This window comes from Zootermopsis nevadensis, unplaced genomic scaffold (assembly GCF_977971745.1).
Source record: "Zootermopsis nevadensis isolate Lab colony 2312 unplaced genomic scaffold, Znev_1.0 Znev_ptg000024l, whole genome shotgun sequence".
Lineage (NCBI taxonomy): Eukaryota > Metazoa > Arthropoda > Insecta > Blattodea > Termopsidae > Zootermopsis > Zootermopsis nevadensis.
In genome coordinates, this window is record NW_028259156.1 from 15,076,531 (window position 1) to 15,097,233 (window position 20,703).

Sequence of the window (20,703 nt, forward strand, 5' to 3'; positions counted from 1 at the left end):
TCTGCGAATTCCACCAGATCCAGAAGTAAGTTGCATGTTCACGTTCTAGAGTTCAATGTATGGAACTTAAAAAGGATGTTAAGATGGCTGGCAGAACACGTTTATAAATACGACTCCACACTTTGGCGTCTATAGCTCATATCCGGAGGTGGCGATGAAAATAATTCATGCCCATGGTAAAAATACTACTCTGTGGTGACTCGCCTAGCCTCCCACAGAGACTGACAGATACAATTCCATTTCCTAAAGCTGGATGCACGTGTCCTGTAGGGGAGGCTCGGTGCTGGGGAATTGTCCGCATGGGTTCTAGTGTAGAGTCTACACGATATTCATCCAACGGAAAGAGATACGACGAAATAACCCCCAGACACTGTGAAGGCTATGGTTTCTACAGATGATTTCCATTGCCGATGCTGCGTATAGAGGTAAATGTAGGACCAGCTGGTGTGGACGTGTTTATTCAACGAACCTTTGTAAATAAGTCCTACAAGTGACATTCGGAATTGGGAAGACGTAATTGAAATTTAAACCACCCACATTTTAATATCAGAAACGTCGTTCGTCTACCTCTGACACGTGCTTCTTCTTCTTTGCGCCTGCGTATTAAACATCTCAGACATCCTATCATTTGCATACTTCGTACATTGGCTTGTCACATATGCAAGTATACCATGTTTATGTAACGATATTTTTATGCGCATAAGATCGAACGCAGATGCGACTGCTGTGAATGGGCTATATAGTTGCTGTTTCAGACGTTTTTGAAAACAACGTTGGTTTGCGTAGTAGTTCATTACACCTACTCGCTAGTAACAGTAGTAAAATAAATATTTACCGCTAACCCTTTAAACCCAGTGGTAATTATGATTTTACAATAATTAAATCTGCCTATTTATAGTTTTGATAACAATACTAACAGTAAAGAGTAAATATTGTTTATACGAGCTTCGGCCTCAAAAGGTTGACCTAGTCCTCCATTAATCTTACCCTGGGTACATTAGAAAGGCCATGAGAATAATGAAATCACTTCAAGGCCTTGCGTAGCCTCTTTTCCCATGAAATTCATTCTGCAAGCGGAAAGTTACATATTTCGTAATCTGCAGGGAAATGAATAAACGTATCTTTAATTATAAATTTTAGTCGAAAAATCTGAAGGAAAGAGGCCATTTATAAGACATAAACGGACATGGCAGAAATATGATTTGAGGTTGCAGACTGTATTCATCTGGCTCAAGATAGGATTCAGTGGCAGACGAGGCATTACTTAACCAGCTTAGTGGCTTCTAGCTTCTCAAGAAGATGCTGTATGGAGTGGTGGTTTCTGCCGTAACGTTTCAAAAATCTCTTTTGGTGTCCTCGTACATCTTATTGTAAATTCCGTAGTAGAAGTTAAAAACGTTTAAGGAATCGAATACGTGTGAAATAAAATCTTCTTCGGATACCACGCTCCTTACACCAGCACCCCCTTTGAATTTGTCTCATGGTAAAAAAGCACTTGCAGATTCTTGCAGAGTCGAAAACCTTGTCGGCCGATCAGTACACTTCTCCTTTCGGACAGCTTTCTGTGATCTTTATGGTGATTAATTCCATTCCATGTCCATTGTGAAATGCAATGTTACATAAAGTTTTATACGGTCAGTAATGTTTGACAGTACTCTCCTAATAAGGTTGTACTCTTGGTGCCATTACATACAGCTGCAACACTTTATGAAGGTTTATTCTAGTTACGAGGGGTGGAAGAGACCTTGCTTAACACTTACGCGTACATTTAACACAGGAGTCCTATAAAAAAGGAGGATGACGTAACGCAGTTTGACCTCCGGTTCAGACTGGGCTAGACCATCCAAGGGCGTTTCCTAACATTCTAACAAGCTCAGAAGACTAGATGACGAAATCCATGTCTCGGCTCGTCCGCCGATCGCCAGGATGGGCGGACTGACTGGCTCCACCCAAGTGGTGCATCGACGCTTGGGCAAAGCCGAAATGACAAAGGCCAGAAATGCTCCCACAATATTATTATTAATACTTTGAAGCCTGGAAGGAAAAGAGTACTTGAGAGACCTAGACGTGGAAGGGGTGATTAAGTGGTGTGCGAGGTGTGGGCTGGGTTCAACCAGCTCAGGATAGGGTCCAGTGACGGTCTCTTGTGAGTAGCTGCAGAGATTGAATAACGTTTCTGAAGGAGGCGATCGTGGGATATTTGAAGGTGTTAAATGCGGCATTCGCCTGCAGAGCCTGAAGAAAACCACGGAAGTCTGCTGCGTCCAGATTTCTTATGGGGGAGATATAGTCCTATTTCAGGTCGTTAGTACAGATACAGAAATGTATATTCCGAATACGTGTTGGAGAGCGTAGTGTTGTATTTTGTAAGCTAAAGTGGCACGCCACAGGAAACACATTAGAACCCTGTCATAAATCTTTAGAACCAAATCGGAACACGTTTATGGTTTCTGAGTCGGCAATCAGGTATTTTTTTTATTTTTATTTTTTTGCTGTGCATTCACTGAACAAAGGCTTCTTCTTTCAGATGTTATATTCAAGGTCAGTCTTTTCCAAGGTATTCTGTGTGGAGAAGAGGTTGGGTGTAAATGCATGTTATAAATGAGAGCTTGGGTTTTTTTAACATCCCAGGTGGTAGACAGGGTCTTCAATAGCGGTCTCGAAAGAGGAAGGGATTGTGCTTGAAGTCACGAAGTAATCGTCTCCAACTGGAACTATTTGCTCAACAGGATGTCTGTCCTAAGGCAGAGAGGCAGCTGTAACCCGGTCCATTGTGCGTGCAGTAGGTACGAGGGGCGGGGACTGGAGAGGACTGGAATGCATCCCACGTCTCGAACAAAGGACGTGCGTGTGCCCACAACAAAATCAGTGACTGAATTGGACAGTTTAATAAGCACACGGTACAGGAGTGTCTTGTACCTCTTTGGTATGAAGGATGACCGATTTCCAAGAAGTCCCGACATCGAAATTTGTTTGTTGTCCGGGTTAAGTTTTTTTTTTTACTGATGTTGGAGACAGCAAGTACCTCTGAAACGTCGGCATACTTCTACCAGACTACACGGAGATACAATCCATAAGACAGCCATTTACATATTCGCCACCGTGAGAACCTCAAATTTCACATCTGGCATAGTTGTTTTTAAACAGCGAATCATCATCAAATATGTCTGACGTTTGTCGTAGCAGGAACTTTTGCACAAAGACAGTTATTCAAATAACTATCTCACTCTGCAACAGGCCTTCGTCTTTGACGATCTGATAGTCGCTCATTTGGTTAAAAAGTTCCTCGCCTTTTTCTATCGGAATCTGAAATTTTAACGTGTTCACAAAAGTCTACCCTGAGCAAGTTGAATCTAATCCACACCCTGACATCCCACTTCTTTAAAATCCACTTTAATAATAACGTCAAGTCTGTGGCGCCTAGAACATTCTTCTGCTTGTAAGATTTGAGGTTTTCACAGCGGAGAGTATGAAGATTTCTGTCTTCTGGGATGTTGCGCTGTGTAGTCTGGTCGATGTTAACCAACGTTTCAGAGGTCACACTGCCTTAGTCATCAGAGTATGAAGATTTCTGTCTTCTGGGTTGCGCCGTGTAGTCTGGTCGATATTTACCAACGTTTCTGAGGTCATACTGCCTCCGTCATCAGGGCGATGAGTATGAAGATTTCTGTCTTCTGGGTTGTTGCGCCGTGTTGTCTGGTCGATGTTAACCAACGTTTCAGAGGTCATACTGCCTCCATCATCAGGGCGATGAGTATGAAGAGTTCTGTCTTCTGGGTTGTTGCGCTGTGTAGTCTGGTAGATGTTAACCGACGTTTCAGAGGTCATACTGCCTCTTCTGCTTCATTGTTCTTGCATGATAGGTATTGTATTTATGTGAGATTACGAATCTGCGGTCCAGGTTAAGCGAATGGACTTCTAAATCTGACCAAACCATCTAACTTCAGGTCGATTTCCTTGGGTCATTGGATTTCCAACTGCCGTTTGGTTGCTGTCATTACGTGATTCGGAATGCTGGAGGTGAGTACCAGCTTAACCACACCTTGTGTTTGTCGTTGGACAAAGAAGCCTCGAAGCAACGCCGTTCACGCTTGTGGGACGCTGTTCGAATGGCCGTAGGTTAACTTGAAGGCTATCTTTATGGGAAATATAATTTCGCAGCCCTGAGATCAGTACGTGTAACTCGAAAACATCGTTTCATGAGGAAGGGCATATTTACAGAAAGGTGTTACCACTCACATAGACCAACTCCTTTGCCATAATCGTCTTTGAAAAGCTCATGGTTATTCAGCTGGTTATTCGGATGATTAAAAAATTCTTAACCGTTCGATTCCCGGCAAGGGAGAGGTTTTGCTCTTCGAGACCTTGTCCAAACAGGCTCTGGGGCCCTTCCAACCTCCAGTCCAGTTGGTAACAGGATCGTTTTCCGGGGGTAAAGCGACCTGAGCGTCAAGCTGACCACTCACTTCTAGTGATAAGGTCAAAATATGTGGAGTTGTTCCTCCGTACGTCTTCGTGGCGTGGTTGTTAATTAAGCACAGGAAAGATTTGGTTTATACGGATCGATGACAAAACATTTCTCGAATTTAATCATCTCATTTTCATAATAAAAAACTGAGATTTTGTTCTGTGTTGTTTCTAGACAAACCTCCTTCCTTGTTTGCAGTAACTAAGAATATGGGTAATCTCCAAAGAACTCACGATAATCCGTATCTTGGGCGTTCTTGTAGCTCGCTAAGTGAAGTGATTGATTAGCATAGACTGATGTGTGTGTGTGTGTCAGGGGCATGCTATGCGATTCTGTGATAGAAAGTATTTGTTAAGTCCCTTCCCTTCGTAATGAATGTCCCCTCTGTAGTATGCCACACGCTGGTTTCTTGCAGTGTGGATAAACGTCTTATTTCTGAGCATTTGATAAGAGACGGGTGTAATGGGGGCTTAGAAGGAAAGGTATGGTTTTTAAAAATGTCCCATCTTACTGAACATTGCCATGTTACGTGAAATATCACTGGGCATCGTTTGGATATAGAATTTTAGTCTTTTCGGTATCATGTATGCTCTAATGCAGTGGTATTCAACCTTTTTTTGTTCGCGTACCCCCAGATATAATTTCTCTTTAACTTTGTACCCCCAAAGTTGTTGGTGTATAATTCAAGTTATACATAGTATATAATCTCCCAAATAGAATGTCCTTACGTCCGGTTCTCCTGTGGCTAACCCTAAATCTTGCCCTGATTATTCAGTGTTTATCATAAAATAATATATTTTTTTTAATTTCACGTACCCCCTAAGATGTCTTCGCGTACCCCAGGTTGAATACCACTGCTCTAATGTAATGTAAAATAGATTACATTAGGAAGTGTAGGAAAGTGGGGAAACCTGCCTGAAAAGGGACTCACCTGCAATAATAAATGTTCATAAGATGGCAGGTGTTCGGAAGAAACGAAATAAACAATGGAGTAAAGTAGGAAAGGAAATAAATAGGATTTGAGTGATGATGGAAGCAGCAAGGACCTCTTAAACGTTGGTATAATCATGAGAGTTGCCATCTCATTTGTTTATTCTGTGCAGTTACATACGTATCTGACAAAATGAACATTTAAGGATAATAAATGTTCAAAATTGCAGTGAATGCTTTTGGAAAATACGTTGAGTACTCCTTCACAATTTTGCTGACCAACTTGCCTTGGGCAGTGCTGAGCTGACATTCATATCTGAAGAATGATGAGTGGGGCTAAGGCAGGTTGGGTTAGAAGAGAGGTAAGTGGTCAGCTGGACGGGAATGTTTGCAGGGAAGGAAGTTGTATGCATTGTTTGACTCGGTCGACACAGCGGTGTGGAAATTTTGAGAGAGGGTACAGGGGTATATGCCCTTGTCCTCACATTCCAGCGTTTTCCTTTCTTTTTCGATGAATGTATCCAGAGTTGTTAGAAACACTAGCCAGGTCTGTTCCCTTCCATGTTGGAATTTGTTTTTCTGTTAACCTAAATAGTGAACCCAAATGTTGGTTTTCAGAAAATGAGGTTGCAGTAGTAACCACTTGACGGCCATGCTAACCTGCTCGACCCTCCGCAGTCGTTCCGACATTATAAATAATAATAACAATAAAAAAATAAATAAAGAAGCTTCATGATGTAGATGTTGGTCTGCATATTTCATCTCCGAAATTACTTGAAGGATTCTGATAAAATTTGGTACTGAATTCAGGTCTGCGTTGAACATTGTGTCGAATTTAATTTTCGTTCCTACCTTCTAGAAGATCCGACTTCGAAATTCATTGTTTTTATAAGAAATGCCTCATCGTGGGAAAAATACAGCTCTAATTACGATCTAAGAGTTTAATATGGGACGTTTATCGTATGACAAACATTCAACGATGTGCATGAATAACTGTTTTCTGGATGTCGCTGTTGGACCTGTAATGTCGTAACTTTGCGCCAATGAGATTCTATCTGCATTTGTATCGGAAATAAAAGAACCAAGGTCAATGATGTGGGTATATGCAAAATCACAAGGAAAACGTTTGGAAGGAAAACAAGTATTACTCTAACTCTCTGTTCGCTCTTAAACTCACATCCTTCGGGAACTTATCGTTGCGCCTAGCGGTATCTGTGTGTGAATCTGTAGAACTGATACATCGCAGTTGCACTGGTTAAGTTCTATGAGCCTTTATTCAGTCGTTAAAAGAAAACCAGACACGTGCTGGAATATTTTCGCTTCGAATATTTAAAAAAAAAATCTTCGTGCAAGTCAATGTTAATTATTTTGACCTCAGTATCTCGAACATGTAAATGTTAACGCTGACAGTTCTTTAGTGCCTTGCATTTTTATTTCCAATTTCGTTACGCTTCATATACATTCATTACAAGATCCTCCACATTTTCTACCAAAATACAGCGATAGTAAAAACACACACACACACACACACGTGGTTTATGGTTTAATTGTGACACTAGACAATGTATTCGCAATGAAGAATATATTATCACAGACAGATATGTTTAATATTAACATGTACATATAAGGATAAATTATGACATATTTCACATTACATAATATTTATTTTTCTCAAAAGTATTCGATAAGAACGTAATAGCAGTAGCTTTATACGCAGATTCTGTATTTTAATCTGGCAACGGCCACATTCACTGCCTCAATGTGGTAACAGTTGCAGCACGATATAACAGGCACATCAAATTTAAAACTTTTCACTTATTATGTCATACGTTTCGACGAAAGTCTTATCTTTCTGATTCGTAAAGCTCCCTTATAAGTAGCAGATCGCACACCCGTCATACATAAAATATGTAAAACAGGAGGAAATCAGAACGCCTGTTTGTTAAAATTGTTGCTGCATGTTTACAAGGAAGTGGCAACGCCGATTTGCCTTAGTATGTGCAGACACTTTAATTTAACAGTCAAAGGATTTGTTGCGGTGCCATGTTCAACCGAGGATAATGAACATTTTCAAAATAGGACCCTTAAAACAATTTCTGTTTCGCCGGGAACAATTCCAAGCAAGGAAATTAAATGAACGTCGTCAAATGCAACCAGCGTTACGTTAAGGTACTCTTGGTTGTGTGACTGCAAGGCGTTTAAGACCTTTTTTGAGAAGTATGTGTTAAAAAGTGACGGCAGAATTGTGTTATCAGAACGAGGAAATCTGTAAACTATTTATTTTTTAGCTTAAGAAGATAGCGTGGCTTTCAAAGTCAACATTTCATCAAATAACTCTTGAAGTGTTGTAATCGTTTAAAATCACTAGTTAACCCACATATGGGTTCTGATGCCGAAATGTTTTTTTTAGATTATTTTGCAAGAAATATGATCAGTGTATTGAAGGATGCATTTAATTCTGTAAAATAACTAAGAGCAGCTCTCCTTTGAGCGCTTATAAAATATAGCTTGTTTCTAACGAAAACTGTAGCCATGTTAAGTAAATTTGGATAGTAAATAATAATGCCGTTGAAGGAATAAAAGAAAGCCACCTTATGGGTTAGGTTTAAATTTCTCAGCTTGGTTACTGCTGCTTTCATGCTTACTGAACAATTTTTTGTACGTTTTTTGCTTTAGATTTCGTTACACCTGCGAGGTTACTCCAAAAATCTGTAGCCCTAACCAAAAAATGTAATGCATGTATCATAGGAAGTGAAGGTTGATATTAATTTTCCTTTCTGGTGGCTCTATAAAATGAACTTGTCATTCCATATTTTTCTTAACTGCTTAAACACAAACAGGTTTCTTCGTGCATGGCAGACGAGTTAAGGAATTAGCGGAACACGATAGAGACGTTGAAGCGACTGTAGAAGTTATCGGGTGTCTGTGTATTCAGTTCTGGAAACCAAGTTTACTTGCCGCTTCTTTTTAAACAACGTACAAGTTTCACACATTATAGATAAGCCGTGCTTTTATATACGTAATATGATGCTTTAAGATAATTTATGTAGACACAGTAATTACGTACAATATGAAATCTGTTATATACTCATTTAATGCGTCTAAATTTAATATACATTGAAAATTTAGTGTTAGAAAGTAGGTACCATACTCACAAATCACACCTGGTTGATCTGCGAATTTGTGAGATTATTCTGCAGTGAGATTTTATGTATTACTATTTTTTTTCTCAGCAGTGATTAGTTTGAAAGTATCGCTGAAATTGTCATCACTGTGAATACTACGTAAATAACCAAATTGTTAACAGTGACTAAAAAATTATTTTGTTGGAAACTAAGTATAATTTATATATAGGTCTGCTCTTCTTTTAAACGTAAATACAAACTGTTATAGGCAAGGTGTAATGTCGGATTAATTAGCAGTTAAATTATTCGTTGCTACTTATGTGAAAAGGAACTGACATCGGAATTTACGATTTTTTTGAGTTCTAACCCTAGTTTTATGTTTTAAATACTTTTCTTTGCTGGTTAAGATTGTTTTATTTTATTATGGTCCTAAGCTAATATTTGCTCGACCTTTCCCCTATGTCAAGTTGTTATAAATGCTTCTTTCTCGAATTATTGTTAGTCTTTGCAAGTCTAGATACGTTTTTGGTCAACTGTGCACATTGTTTCGTGGTCAATATTTGGGAGTTCACTTAATAATTGATTATGTCATTGTATTTGCTACAAGAATGTGTTTATGGTGTCTGCAACTCAGCAAACTAAAGTTCCGATTTGAACCTCCGACGTAACAGAACGTTCTTTTAGATTCGTTTTAGGTCCGTCGCGTTCTGTTTGGGCGAGACATTGAGATAGAAAATTCCCACAGAAGAGGGAATTTCCTAAAGAAGACCTGTACAATTCACGTATCTCCTCGTTATGCAATATTTTAAATTCCCCACTCATCTCATACTTCCTAGGTCCAATTATCTTTCTGACCTTCCTTCAATATAAGATAACATGTTTCACAACCATACGAGACAACAGGAAAACTTATTGTTTTATACATCCTGATCTTTAGTGTTCTAGATGGCAAACGAAATTATAACAGTTTTTAAATTTGATAAAAACAAGTTTTTCCCGAATATATTCAGCCCTTGATTTCATCATGGACCTCATTTGTATGTTATTGTTGTTCCCAGATAGTTAGATTTTGAAACATTTTTAAATGATGTATTTCTCATAATTATGTTCTGCCACCACTACAGCAATAGCGAATGCTTTTTTCCACCCCTGAGATGCACAAGATAATATTGTGTAAGGACACATTCGCTCGCACAGTCACTCCATCTTTGAATCAGTATCCGCAATTAGTGGATGTCATACCTGCGTGTAGATGGCATTGTGGTCGGTCGTGTTACATCCATGATGAATGTAGCAAGACAGTGGTATACAATGGCTGGGAGAGGTGATCCAATCATCGTATCTCTCTGATTGCCGCAGCATTGCAGCTAAAGGAAAAATAAATACACAGTTTCTATTAATACTCATTGAACATAGGCTATGAGATATTTTCGTTCTGAACAGCAGACATATTTTCTTCCCTTTACCACTACCCAAATCACCGTGGACTGCACGAAGTTAAGAGTCTGGCCTTCTTGTTCATCGTGTAGGTCTCGATACTCAAGTTCAATCGCGTGCCAAACTCTTCCAGGAGTTTCTCCCTGTAAACGTACATGGCCATTCCTACAGTTATTTCTAGCAAGAACTTCGTCAGCAGAAATCCTCCGTACTGAAACAGGATGAACATGTATTCATTGATAGATTATTAACATGGTGCCTATATATAATATGGCGCTGACGAAAGGAAGGTGTCTAGAAGACAACACATCTTCGTACTCACCGCCGCAAAAACCTCAGATCCTACCAAACTTCAAATTAATTGTCTGCAGTGTCGAGTGAAAAACTAAGATTGCGATCCGAGGTTTTCGCGGCGGTGAACTGTCGATTGTGGTCTTCTTGCATTTGGTACCGTGTAGTCTAACAGGTGGTTATAAACATTTCACATTCAACCCTGAAGATGGAGTCATTACGTTCCTCCGAAATTTGGACGACGACGACGTCACAACCCATACACCTGAGATCGATAAATTACAGGATATATCTGAATTATTTACCAGCAGGTGGCACAGAAGTCCCAGCTTAGTTTTATGTCTGGTTAGGAATTTACTAGTACATGATGTGCACAGACGCATAGGTCCTTTGCTATTTACATGCTCCACGACATTGTCCTTGTAATTAGCACAACAGTAGTTTCTTTTGCATTATTCGTTATTTCGTTCTTTTCAGTTTTCTGCCCCGTTATGATACTTTAAATCGATTATTGGCCTTCAATTAATTTGTTCGAGCTGATGTACAGAATTTCCGCCATCCATGGAGCCTAAGAGCTTGAGAAGCACGTCCTTTGCTCTAATTACACGCCTCTGCGTCTTTTATGAGCTTATAAGGACTTTGTAGTTTTGACGCTGTAAATCAGGTGTTTGCTCCAGTCGCGTGTTTGACAACAAAAAATTTCCGTGGTCGTATTTTGTCTTGAACAGTTCCAGATTACTGTGCGGTAGGCAATTTTACGCACAACCGTGCAATGTGTGCGTGTGACCACTAATTATGTTCACCAGACGCTTTGTCCGTCAGATTCCAGCCTGTAAGAAGGGGCCTAACTTGAGAAGCTAAGAATTTCGGACACGTGTTTTCTGAACTTTTATTATCTTACGCGTATACTATTACAATATTTACCTGTTCCCGTTAATATTATGCAAGGTCGATAAAAAAATTGGAGGAAAACTATAACAGGCTGGGACACGTTTCCAAGGAGGCATAAAGTTAGTGAAGTTCCACACACAATAGTTTCTTGGAAATTACTGAAAGTATGTATAGCAATTATCAACACGACTTTCACGTCCATGTATAGAATCCAGACACCTAGCAATGTACCAGTACCGTTAATGTGTATAACAACTCGAGAACGGCTGAACAGTTTTAATGAAATTTGGTATTACGGAGTTTTACTGGAGTCTGTCGACACATTCCAGTTTCGTTTGAAATCGGACAACATAACGGTCACTTTACTTGAAGACCTGCTCGCAGAAATGATTGGGTGGGGAATTTCTAGGTTGTCACGGTCGTTTCAATCACCATGGTTACCTTGGTTCCTACAGCTATATTGATTACCATGGCGACATGGGAAATCTCCAGCCAAATCTGACGTCACTGACTCCATTCTAAAAAAAAAATCTAGTCAGATTCTAGCGAGCGCTCCGGAATTGTTACGACATGCTTACATTTCCTGACTTCTTCGCTTAGGTAGACTTGAATGTCTAGTATTGTCGGATGTCCGCCCTGTTATTAGAAGTAGTCGCCTTCCACGATACTTCCGCGCCAAAATTCTGTTCGCGTTTCTTATGTCCTCTGAGGCAGCCATGTCCTTAGTTTAACTACCATAACGATACTCCTAATCAGACATCTGTAGAAACCACGAGCTGAAAAACCTGCATTTGCTTGGTCACGAAATTTCCCGCCTTTTATAGGATCCGAATGATTACAAGAGCCTGATGGTTAGCCCTTTTCTGAGGCAGGTGATCCAGCCCACGCCCTCGTACTAGATTTATATTTAATATTATCCTCCGATGTATTCCTAAGTCTCCCAACTGGTGTTTTCATTTCAGACATTCACACCAAAATTATAATGAATCTCCCACGACTCCATGCGGGCTACACATCTCGCCAATCTCTGATTTGATCGAATTACATGTCTGAGAAGGTATCAGTTGATCAAGAAATTTTCCACTTTTAACAGAAGTCGAATGTTCATTTCCGTGTTCAAAAAAGCATGTAATTGGACTGTATGCTTAGCCAGATGGATCCAGTCCACATCTTCACGTTCTGTTTAGTCCAACTCCATTTTAATGCGAACCTGCCCTTTACACACAGGCGTTTTCCCTTCAGACTTTATTTACTGCATTTATTGTGTCTCCATGCGTGCTGCATATCCCCAACCCTGTTCTTGAATTGATCATTCTGACGATACTTGGTTCAGAATACAAATTAAAGTTGTCCACTGCGCGAATGCCACATTTTTCCGTGTGGAAAAAAGATTATACATTTCTGATGCATCACAAAAGCAAATTTTTACCGGAATAGGACAGTCTCCCATACCATATGGACTAGCTCGTGAATCTCTGCGCTTTTCACGCCTTGTTAACTTACCCCAAATACAATGTTGGATAGCACGAACAGTACTGATGTGCAGGTCCGTGCTCTTGAACTATGTAGTTTCTTGTCGATCCATCTCTTGACGTGGACACACAGATAATAACCTTAGGCGAAGGTAATAAACATTTCTGGTGTGTAGACGCTTGCATACTGGCTCCTTACACCTGTCCTATGTAGCCGAGGGCCCTCTCGACATGCACATGCGCCATCCTAACAATAGTTGTGACAATATAAATTGCATCCTAAAAGGTCAGCTTGCTTTTCACTAGAAGTATATATTTCTGCAAATTACCTCAGTGATGTTTTGAGGTTTCAGAATTTTCATTGCAGTATCAGGGACACACTGAGGTGAATGCGTTTCAACCCAAAGATTATGCCTAAACAGATTAATAAGTTTTTGAACACGAAATTAATAATCACTCCAGCTATTAACTTATCACTTAAACTTTATTCGTTGTTTGTTTCTAGTTTTATTTTGCTCTGATTTTATTTATCTTTTCTCTCTTGTTTCCCTGATGAATTTTGACTGGGAAACCTCTCGGAAAGTGACGCTTGGAAGATGGAAATTATAGAAGTTCGTATCGAAACAGGTGTTCCAAAAAACGTGAGTTGGGTTCAGTGGCCAAGGGCAGAAACCAGTACAGGATGTTTATTTCGTTTATTTAGGGTCGCTGTTAGTAGCTCAGATTGTTTTGCGTTAAGAGTGCACCATTGAATCGGAAATTTCGAAATAAACATGTTAACCTTAAACACTTAAGCACTCGTTAGCTCTGTAAGTGTTACAAGATGTGAGGACGAACATGCAAAATTGTTGTAGATTTCTTTACAGGTTCTGATGACGTCAGAAGCATTATGCCGGTTTGCGAATAAGACTGGGTCTGCAGTCTCCAGATTTAAACATTTTCGCTTCTTGTAACTCCTTTCCCTGTCACCATGGCATGGCGGGTAGAGGAACAGACTCCAGGTATGGAGGCTAGCAGCGAATGTATTGAATAAGCAGTCACGGACAAAGGACAAGGGGTGGTCTGAAACAAGGAGATGCTTTGTCTTCACTGCTCTTTAACTTTGCGCTAGAATACACCATCAGGAAAGTCCAAGACAGGCAGAAGGGTTTGCATTTGAATGGGACACATCAGCTATTGGCATATGCTGATGATGTTAATTTATTGGGGGAAGATATGAATACAATAAAGGGGAACGCAGAAGTTTTACTGGAGGCTAGTAGACGGGTGGGGCTAGAAGTAAATTCAGAAAAAACTAAGTACATGTTAGTATCTCGTCGTCAGAAGACAGGCGGGCAGAATTGTCGTAGGGTGGCTAATAAGTCCTTTGAAAGTGTTAAAAAGTTCAAATATCTGGGAACAACAATAACAAATCAAAATGACACTCATGAGGAAGTTAGGAGGAGACTAAATTCCGGAAATGCTTGCTACTTCTCGGTTCAAAATATTTTGTCTTCCCGTCCGATTTCTAAGAACCTGAAAATTAAAGTATATAAAACAATAATTCTGCCTGTTGTTTTGTATGGGTGCGAAACATGGTCTCTCACTCAGAGGGAGGAACACAGATTGCAGGTGTTTGAGAATCGGGTGTTGAGGAGGATATTTGGGCCTAAGAGGGAAGACGATGGGGCGTGGAGAAAACTGCATAATGATGAGCTTAAAAATTTGTACTCCTCCCCCAGTATTGTCAGGGTGATTAAGTCGAGAAGAATGAGATGGGCGGGGCATGTAGCGCGCATGGATGGGACAAGAGGTGTGCACCGGGTATTGGTTGGGAAGCCTGAGGGGAAGAGACCGCTGGGGAGACCTAGACGTAGATGGGAGGATAATCTCAGGGGGGATCTATGGGAGATAAGAGTTGAAGGAGACTGTAATTGCTGGCCCAGGACAGGGTCCGCTGGAGGGCTTTGGTTAATTCGGTGATGAACCTTCGAGTTCGGTAAGTCATCTAGTTAGTTAGTTAGTTAGTAACTCCTTTTCCAATTACTTACTGAAGATATCTTCTATGCAGACGAAAAATCCATTGATGTACGCAACACCAGACATCTGTCAGACATTGCTGTCATGTAAAGCAGTATGCTTCGTATGTTGTTCTTGACACAACAGTGCGTCTTCTGCACTGTCTCATTGTTTTATGATGACACGTAGTCTACGTGGGGGGGGGGGGGGGAATGAGGAAACACGACATTGACCAACAATATTATTAACGGAAGAAGAGGTATATTGACATTGGAACCATAGATTATTGGCAGGTATTTATTATTAATTCGCATATCTTGCATTATCGTAGGGTCGCGTAGGATTTTCATTGTTGCGCTGGTGACTGGCCACTTCCGAAAACTTACCAGCCTCTGTTAATAACTAACAGGTCAGTATATGCTGCATGTGATATGAGAAATATGAGAGGACAATTTCGGATTGCGTCAGAAGATGTGGTGAAGGAATTGGCTGTGGCATATTTGAAGTTGTTTTCGTCATTCTATCGTGGGAACGAACGAAAACTATTAAAATGTTGGGATAGCCTTTCCCGCAACTCAAAATTTGCACTTTGTATTTCCCAAATTCGTAGGAGTAGTAGCATGTTGTATGACGTGGGTGTTACTTCGTGTTCAAAATCAATAATGCTACAGGAGAGCTTACGCACCGAGTATTGCGTTGCACTAGGTCCGACGCCGATTATTTTATTTGGTATTATTGTGTAACTTGTTTGGAAAGGTATAGGTGAAGGTACTTTTACGCCACATTCCAGGCTTCCGTGTTTTTGCCTCCAATATTCTTCTCATATGCTCACGTATTTCTATGATCTCAATTTGTAGGAGAGCACATACATACACACACCAATGAAAACGTAATAATCAATTATTAAGACTGCACAATAATTTACTTCCTTAAACAGATAAGACTCTGTTTACACGTTGCTGTGCTTACCTGCTCATTCAAATTAACGAGAGGAATAAGGCTGAAAAGCGATCAAGATATTAAAGAAATCATTCCAAGTTGTGTTTCATCAGGTCCCTTCCAGTAGTAGAGGCTTATCCTTCTGCTACCGTAATTTTAAACATTCCTTTCTGAGTAAAGTTACTTACAATTATTCTTGACACAGGCTAGTGAGCATGTTCAGGTAATATATGTAAAATTCCAGAAAATTTTCGATCGTGGAAAGAATTTAGGGAGTTTGGAAGGAAACTGGGAAGAAATGGAAAAGAAAATATTTGATTTTCAACAGTAAAAAGTTTAATTCTGCTTCAAGAACAGAAGGATAAACACATTGTAAACTTGATAGTCCTATTACATTTTTGATGAATTTAAATGACAGTAATTTTTATCATAAACACTATCTGTGTTTTAGTTGTGACCTAAAAATCGCACAGTTACACTAATTAACTCCTACCTTAATGGTCAGCTATCACATAGGAAATTAAGAACTCCTTTGACTTGACTGGCAAAGTTAAGCGTAAACAGTCTCACCAACTTGCTAATGTAAAAATCCATATAAATTCTCAGTATTCCAAATTTTATCTTTCAGTTTATTCTTTCCCACAATTTTAGGTTCTCTCAGGGGAAAAAAATTGAATTCTTACCCTACCTTACATCTCTGTGGAAAACCTTAATCACAAAAGTCAGAGTCACCTCTCTATCTCACTTCCAACACTTAAAGGTTTAATACAGATCAAATGTATCCATTTCAGATGAGTGGTGAACGAAGTCAAATCATCAGCACGATGCAGAACTACAGGAAAGAATGTGATGTTTTGGTGAGGGCTGAGGGAGTTCGTCTGCTGGAGCTATCGTGTTTGAGGGAGGCTCTTGAGCCACTTTTGGCCTGCACATACTGCAATACAGGGAGGCTGGAGTTGAAAGAGGACCTGAAGAAGGCTGACAAGCTGTACTCCGCACTATACCTTGCCTGCGGAATGTGTACACATAGGTTACAGATACATTCATCTTGGTCTCTTACAGAGGAGACACATTCCTGTCGCTGGCATGTGAACCGCTGTACTGAGCAACTGAAGATAAACCTGAGCATTGATGAAGAGCTGATCAAGAAGATCTTCCAGGGGTACAGAGTACCATACCAGGAACCCACTCATCATGATCAGAAAATGGAAGGAATGATTTTGGATGAGTTAGAAGAAGGGATTGATGACAATGTTGCTATAGGAGATATTGGAGAAGAGGAGGAAATGCTTAAGACTCTAGAAAATGTGGTGAATGGCAAGGCCTCTAGTTCTAAAGCTGCCCCAAAGAGTAAGAGTTACACGTGCTTGTTCTGTCGTCAGGAGTTCCGTTCCCGTAAAGTACTAAAGCAGCACTCCTGTGAACACAGTGAAAAAGTCACTTTCTCTTGTCCAGAGTGTATGGAGACTTTTCAGACAGAAGATACTTTCAAATTACACACGAAGTTGCATCGTGAAAGTAAACTCCGATGTGCTGGCTGTGACAAAATGTTCAGAAATCCATCCAGACTCAAGCAACATTTGCGAACACACACAGGTATGATTTTATAGCAGCCTGAATCCAGATATCAGCAGGCCCAACTTGATGGGCATTATTCCAACGTTCTGCTACGTGAGAGTTTGATGACTTGAAATACATTTTTTCAAATTCCATACATTTCTTTGCCTGTGTATTACAAAGTAATCTCAGTGGAATTTTGTGTGAATGGTTTAAAAGCCCTACTTTTGCTTGCATGTTACTTTGTTAGTTAGTTAATTTGTTTGTGTCTATCCTTACATCTTTCTTTCTTCTTCCATCTTTTTTCTAATAGAGCACTAAACCTGTAGAAAATACAATTAAGATATAGTCCAAAATGTAGCAGGGTTGTAAACACAATTACCCAATTACCGTATGATTTATATTTCCCCATACGAATATGTCAAAAATTGAAACATACATTTATTTTACTCATTACAGGTGAGAAACCTTTTTTGTGTTCCACTTGTGGGAAGTATTTTGGAGATTCTTCAACTTTGAGGAAACACCAGAAGCATATGCACAATTCTGAACGCTCTCTCAGTTGTAAAACTTGTGGAAAGACATTTTACCACATGGGACACCTCAAGGTGCACATGCGTCGTCACACAGGAGAGAAACCATATTCATGTAATATCTGTGGAAAAGCTTTTGCATATCCTGATAGCTTGAAGAAGCACTCTCGTATACATGCAGACCATCGTAAATTCGTATGCAATGTATGTAGAAACAGATTTGGGAGCTTGAAAAAGCATACAAAAAGTCACCCACAAAAGGAGCTGTGGCAGGAACAGCAATGGCAGCAATGTGCTCATGGTGAAGCAGCTGGACCTAGGGAACGTGATCCAGTTACTGAACCAGTGGAAGAACTGGTATCTGTAACAGGCACCGATTTGATATCACTTACCCAAGTCGAAGAAACTCGACCTAGGGAACTTGATCCAGTTACTGAACTAGTGGAAGAACTGTTATCTGTAACAGGCACCGATTTGATATCGCTTACCCAAGTTGAAGCTGGACTTAGGGTACTTGATCCAGTTACTGAACCAATGGAAGAACTGGTATCTGTAACAGACACCGATTTGATATCGCTTACCCAAGTCAAAGCTGGACCTAGGGTACTTGATCCAGTTACTGAACCAATGGAAGAACTGGTATCTGTAACAGACACCGATTTGATATCGCTTACCCAAGTCGAAGCCGGACTTAGGATACTTGATCCAGTTACTGAACCAATGGAAGAACTGGTATCTGTAACAGACACCGATTTGATATCGCTTACCCAAGTCGAAGCCGGACTTAGGATACTTGATCCAGTTACTGAACCAATGGAAGAACTGGTATCGGTAACAGACACCGATTTGATATCGCTTACCCAAGTTGAAAAAACTCGACCTAGGGAACTTGATCCAGTTACTGAACTAGTGGAAGAACTGTTATCTGTAACAGGCACCGATTTGATATCGCTTACCCATTTCAAAGCTGGACTTAGGGTACTTGATCCAGTTACTGAACCAATGGAAGAACTGGTATCTGTAACAGACACCGATTTGATATCGCTTACCCAAGTCAAAGCTGGACTTAGGGTGCTTGATCCAGTTACTGAACCAATGGAAGAACTGGTATCTGTAACAGGCACCGATTTGATATCGCTTACCCAAGTCGAAGCTGGACTTAGGATACTTGATCCAGTTACTGAACCAATGGAAGAACTGGTATCTGTAACAGACACCGATTTGATAACGCTTACCCAAGTTGAAAAAACTCGACCTAGGGAACTTGATCCAGTTACTGAACTAGTGGAAGAACTGTTATCTGTAACAGGCACCGATTTGATATCGCTTACCCATGTCGAAGCTGGACTTAGGGTACTTGATCCAGTTACTGAACCAATGGAAGAACTGGTATCTGTAACAGACACCGATTTGATATCGCTTACCCAAGTCGAAGCTGGACCTAGGGTACTTGATCCAGTTACTGAACCAGTGGAAGAACTGGTATCTGTAACAGGCACCGATTTGATATCGCTTACCCAAGTCGAAGCTGGACTTAGGGTACTTGATCCAGTTACTGAACCAGTGGAAGAACTGGTATCTGTAACAGACACCGATTTGATATCGCTTACCCAAGTCGAAGCTGGACCTAGGGTACTTGATCCAGTTACTGAACCAGTGGAAGAACTGGTATCTGTAACAGGCACCGATTTGATATCGCTTACCCAAGTCGAAGCTGGACTTAGGGTACTTGATCCAGTTACTGAACCAGTGGAAGAACTGGTATCTGTAACAGGCACTGATTTGATAACGCTTACCCAAGTCGAAGTTGGACCTAGGGAACTTGATCCAGTTACTGAACCAATGGAAGAACTGGTATCGGTAACAGACACTGATTTGATAACGCTTACCCAAGTCGAAGTTGGACCTAGGGAACTTGATCCAGTTACTGAACCATTGGAAGAACTGGTATCGGTAACAGACACTGATTTGATAACGCTTACCCAAGTCGAAATTGGACCTAGGGAACTTGATCCAGTTACTGAACCAATGGAAGAACTGGTATCGGCAACAGACACTGATTTGATATTGCTTACCCAAGTCGAAGCTGGACCTAGGGAACTTGATCCAGTTACCGAACCAATGGAAGAACTGGTATCGGCAACAGACACTGATTTGATATTGCTTACCCATGTCATTCCTTATCTTAAGACCATTAGAATTGAAAATTACTGAAATCATTCTGAATGAAGGCTCTTGTAGATAACATTATGAAGTTTAAATGTGTCATAAAGATATAATTTTTAAGTTGTGGTTGCTGTTCATATTTAAATAAAATGTTAAGTGTTCACAGTGAAGCACATGACAATAAAGATATCCATGGTGGTTGTATGGGTTGTGAAGCTGTGTGGGTTTGTAGGTAGGAAAATGGGAAGTTCTGATGAGTCCATGTCACCTGGATACAAATAGGCAAGATGAAGCATGTTTTACAAATAACTACATTGTACATTTGGGAGTTTATTATGAAATAAATATTATAGTTAATCTGTTCTCTTTAAAGCATTAAATTTTTGTTTTATTTCAAAAGATGTTTTTTATGAGCATTTGTGTTTACAAATTAGTGATTATGATGTACGTGAATCTCACAATTGAGTGTTTGTAAATATTGTAAAACTTAACTATGTTAATTGAATATCTGAGGAAAGTTATGTAATTTTCCATCTGTAGCCCTTTTCCCCCACCTGCACCAAAGAGTGCAGAAGTTGTTTTTAACAAAAATTGTAATGTATTGGCAGATTTTAATGAAACTCCCCAATATCAAATTTAATGAAAATCTATTGAGCTGTTCTCAAGAGACAGATATAATAGGATCACGTTTATTATTTTCAATTGGACACTGGAGTACCAGAATGTTCTTGTGAATTGTGGTTGTATCACCGTGTGGTCCTTTCTGTGGTCATAAACGTTTCAGAGGAAGTCACTTCTACCTGAAGATGCAGGTGAGACATTTCTCTACACAAGACTACAACCTAGAAGATCTCAGCTTACATTTTGAAACTACGAAAATCTGAAGCATGAAAATG

At 40.0% G+C, this 20,703-nt stretch overlaps 1 protein-coding gene and 1 long non-coding RNA gene across 10 annotated transcripts in view; one reads left to right on the forward strand and one right to left on the reverse strand.

Annotated features, from left to right (window-relative positions):
• LOC110830921 (uncharacterized) overlaps positions 1 to 20,187 on the forward strand; it is a 111,260-nt gene extending 91,073 nt beyond the window's left edge. For 7 of the 8 annotated variants that reach the window (XM_087355197.1, XM_087355198.1, XM_087355196.1 and 4 more), the window contains 2 exons: positions 16,343 to 17,147; positions 17,568 to 20,187. In XM_087355197.1, the coding sequence (XP_087211323.1) occupies positions 16,343 to 17,147; positions 17,568 to 19,855 (3,093 nt within the window). In that variant the 3' untranslated portion in view covers positions 19,856 to 20,187. Of the gene's footprint in view, positions 1 to 13,482; positions 13,616 to 16,342; positions 17,148 to 17,567 lie in introns of those variants that run through there. The other variant, XM_087355203.1, reaches the window with a different exon arrangement.
• On the reverse strand, positions 6,649 to 12,792 carry LOC110830920 (uncharacterized). Of its 2 annotated transcripts, none has more exons than XR_015536793.1 (2): positions 12,646 to 12,792; positions 6,649 to 10,103 (listed from the first exon to the last, which is right to left on the reverse strand). It is a non-coding gene; the product is annotated as an uncharacterized LOC110830920 (long non-coding RNA). The 2 variants fall into 2 exon arrangements; XR_015536794.1 differs by having other exon boundaries at positions 6,649 to 10,171.
• Positions 20,188 to 20,703: the final 516 nt, after the last annotated feature.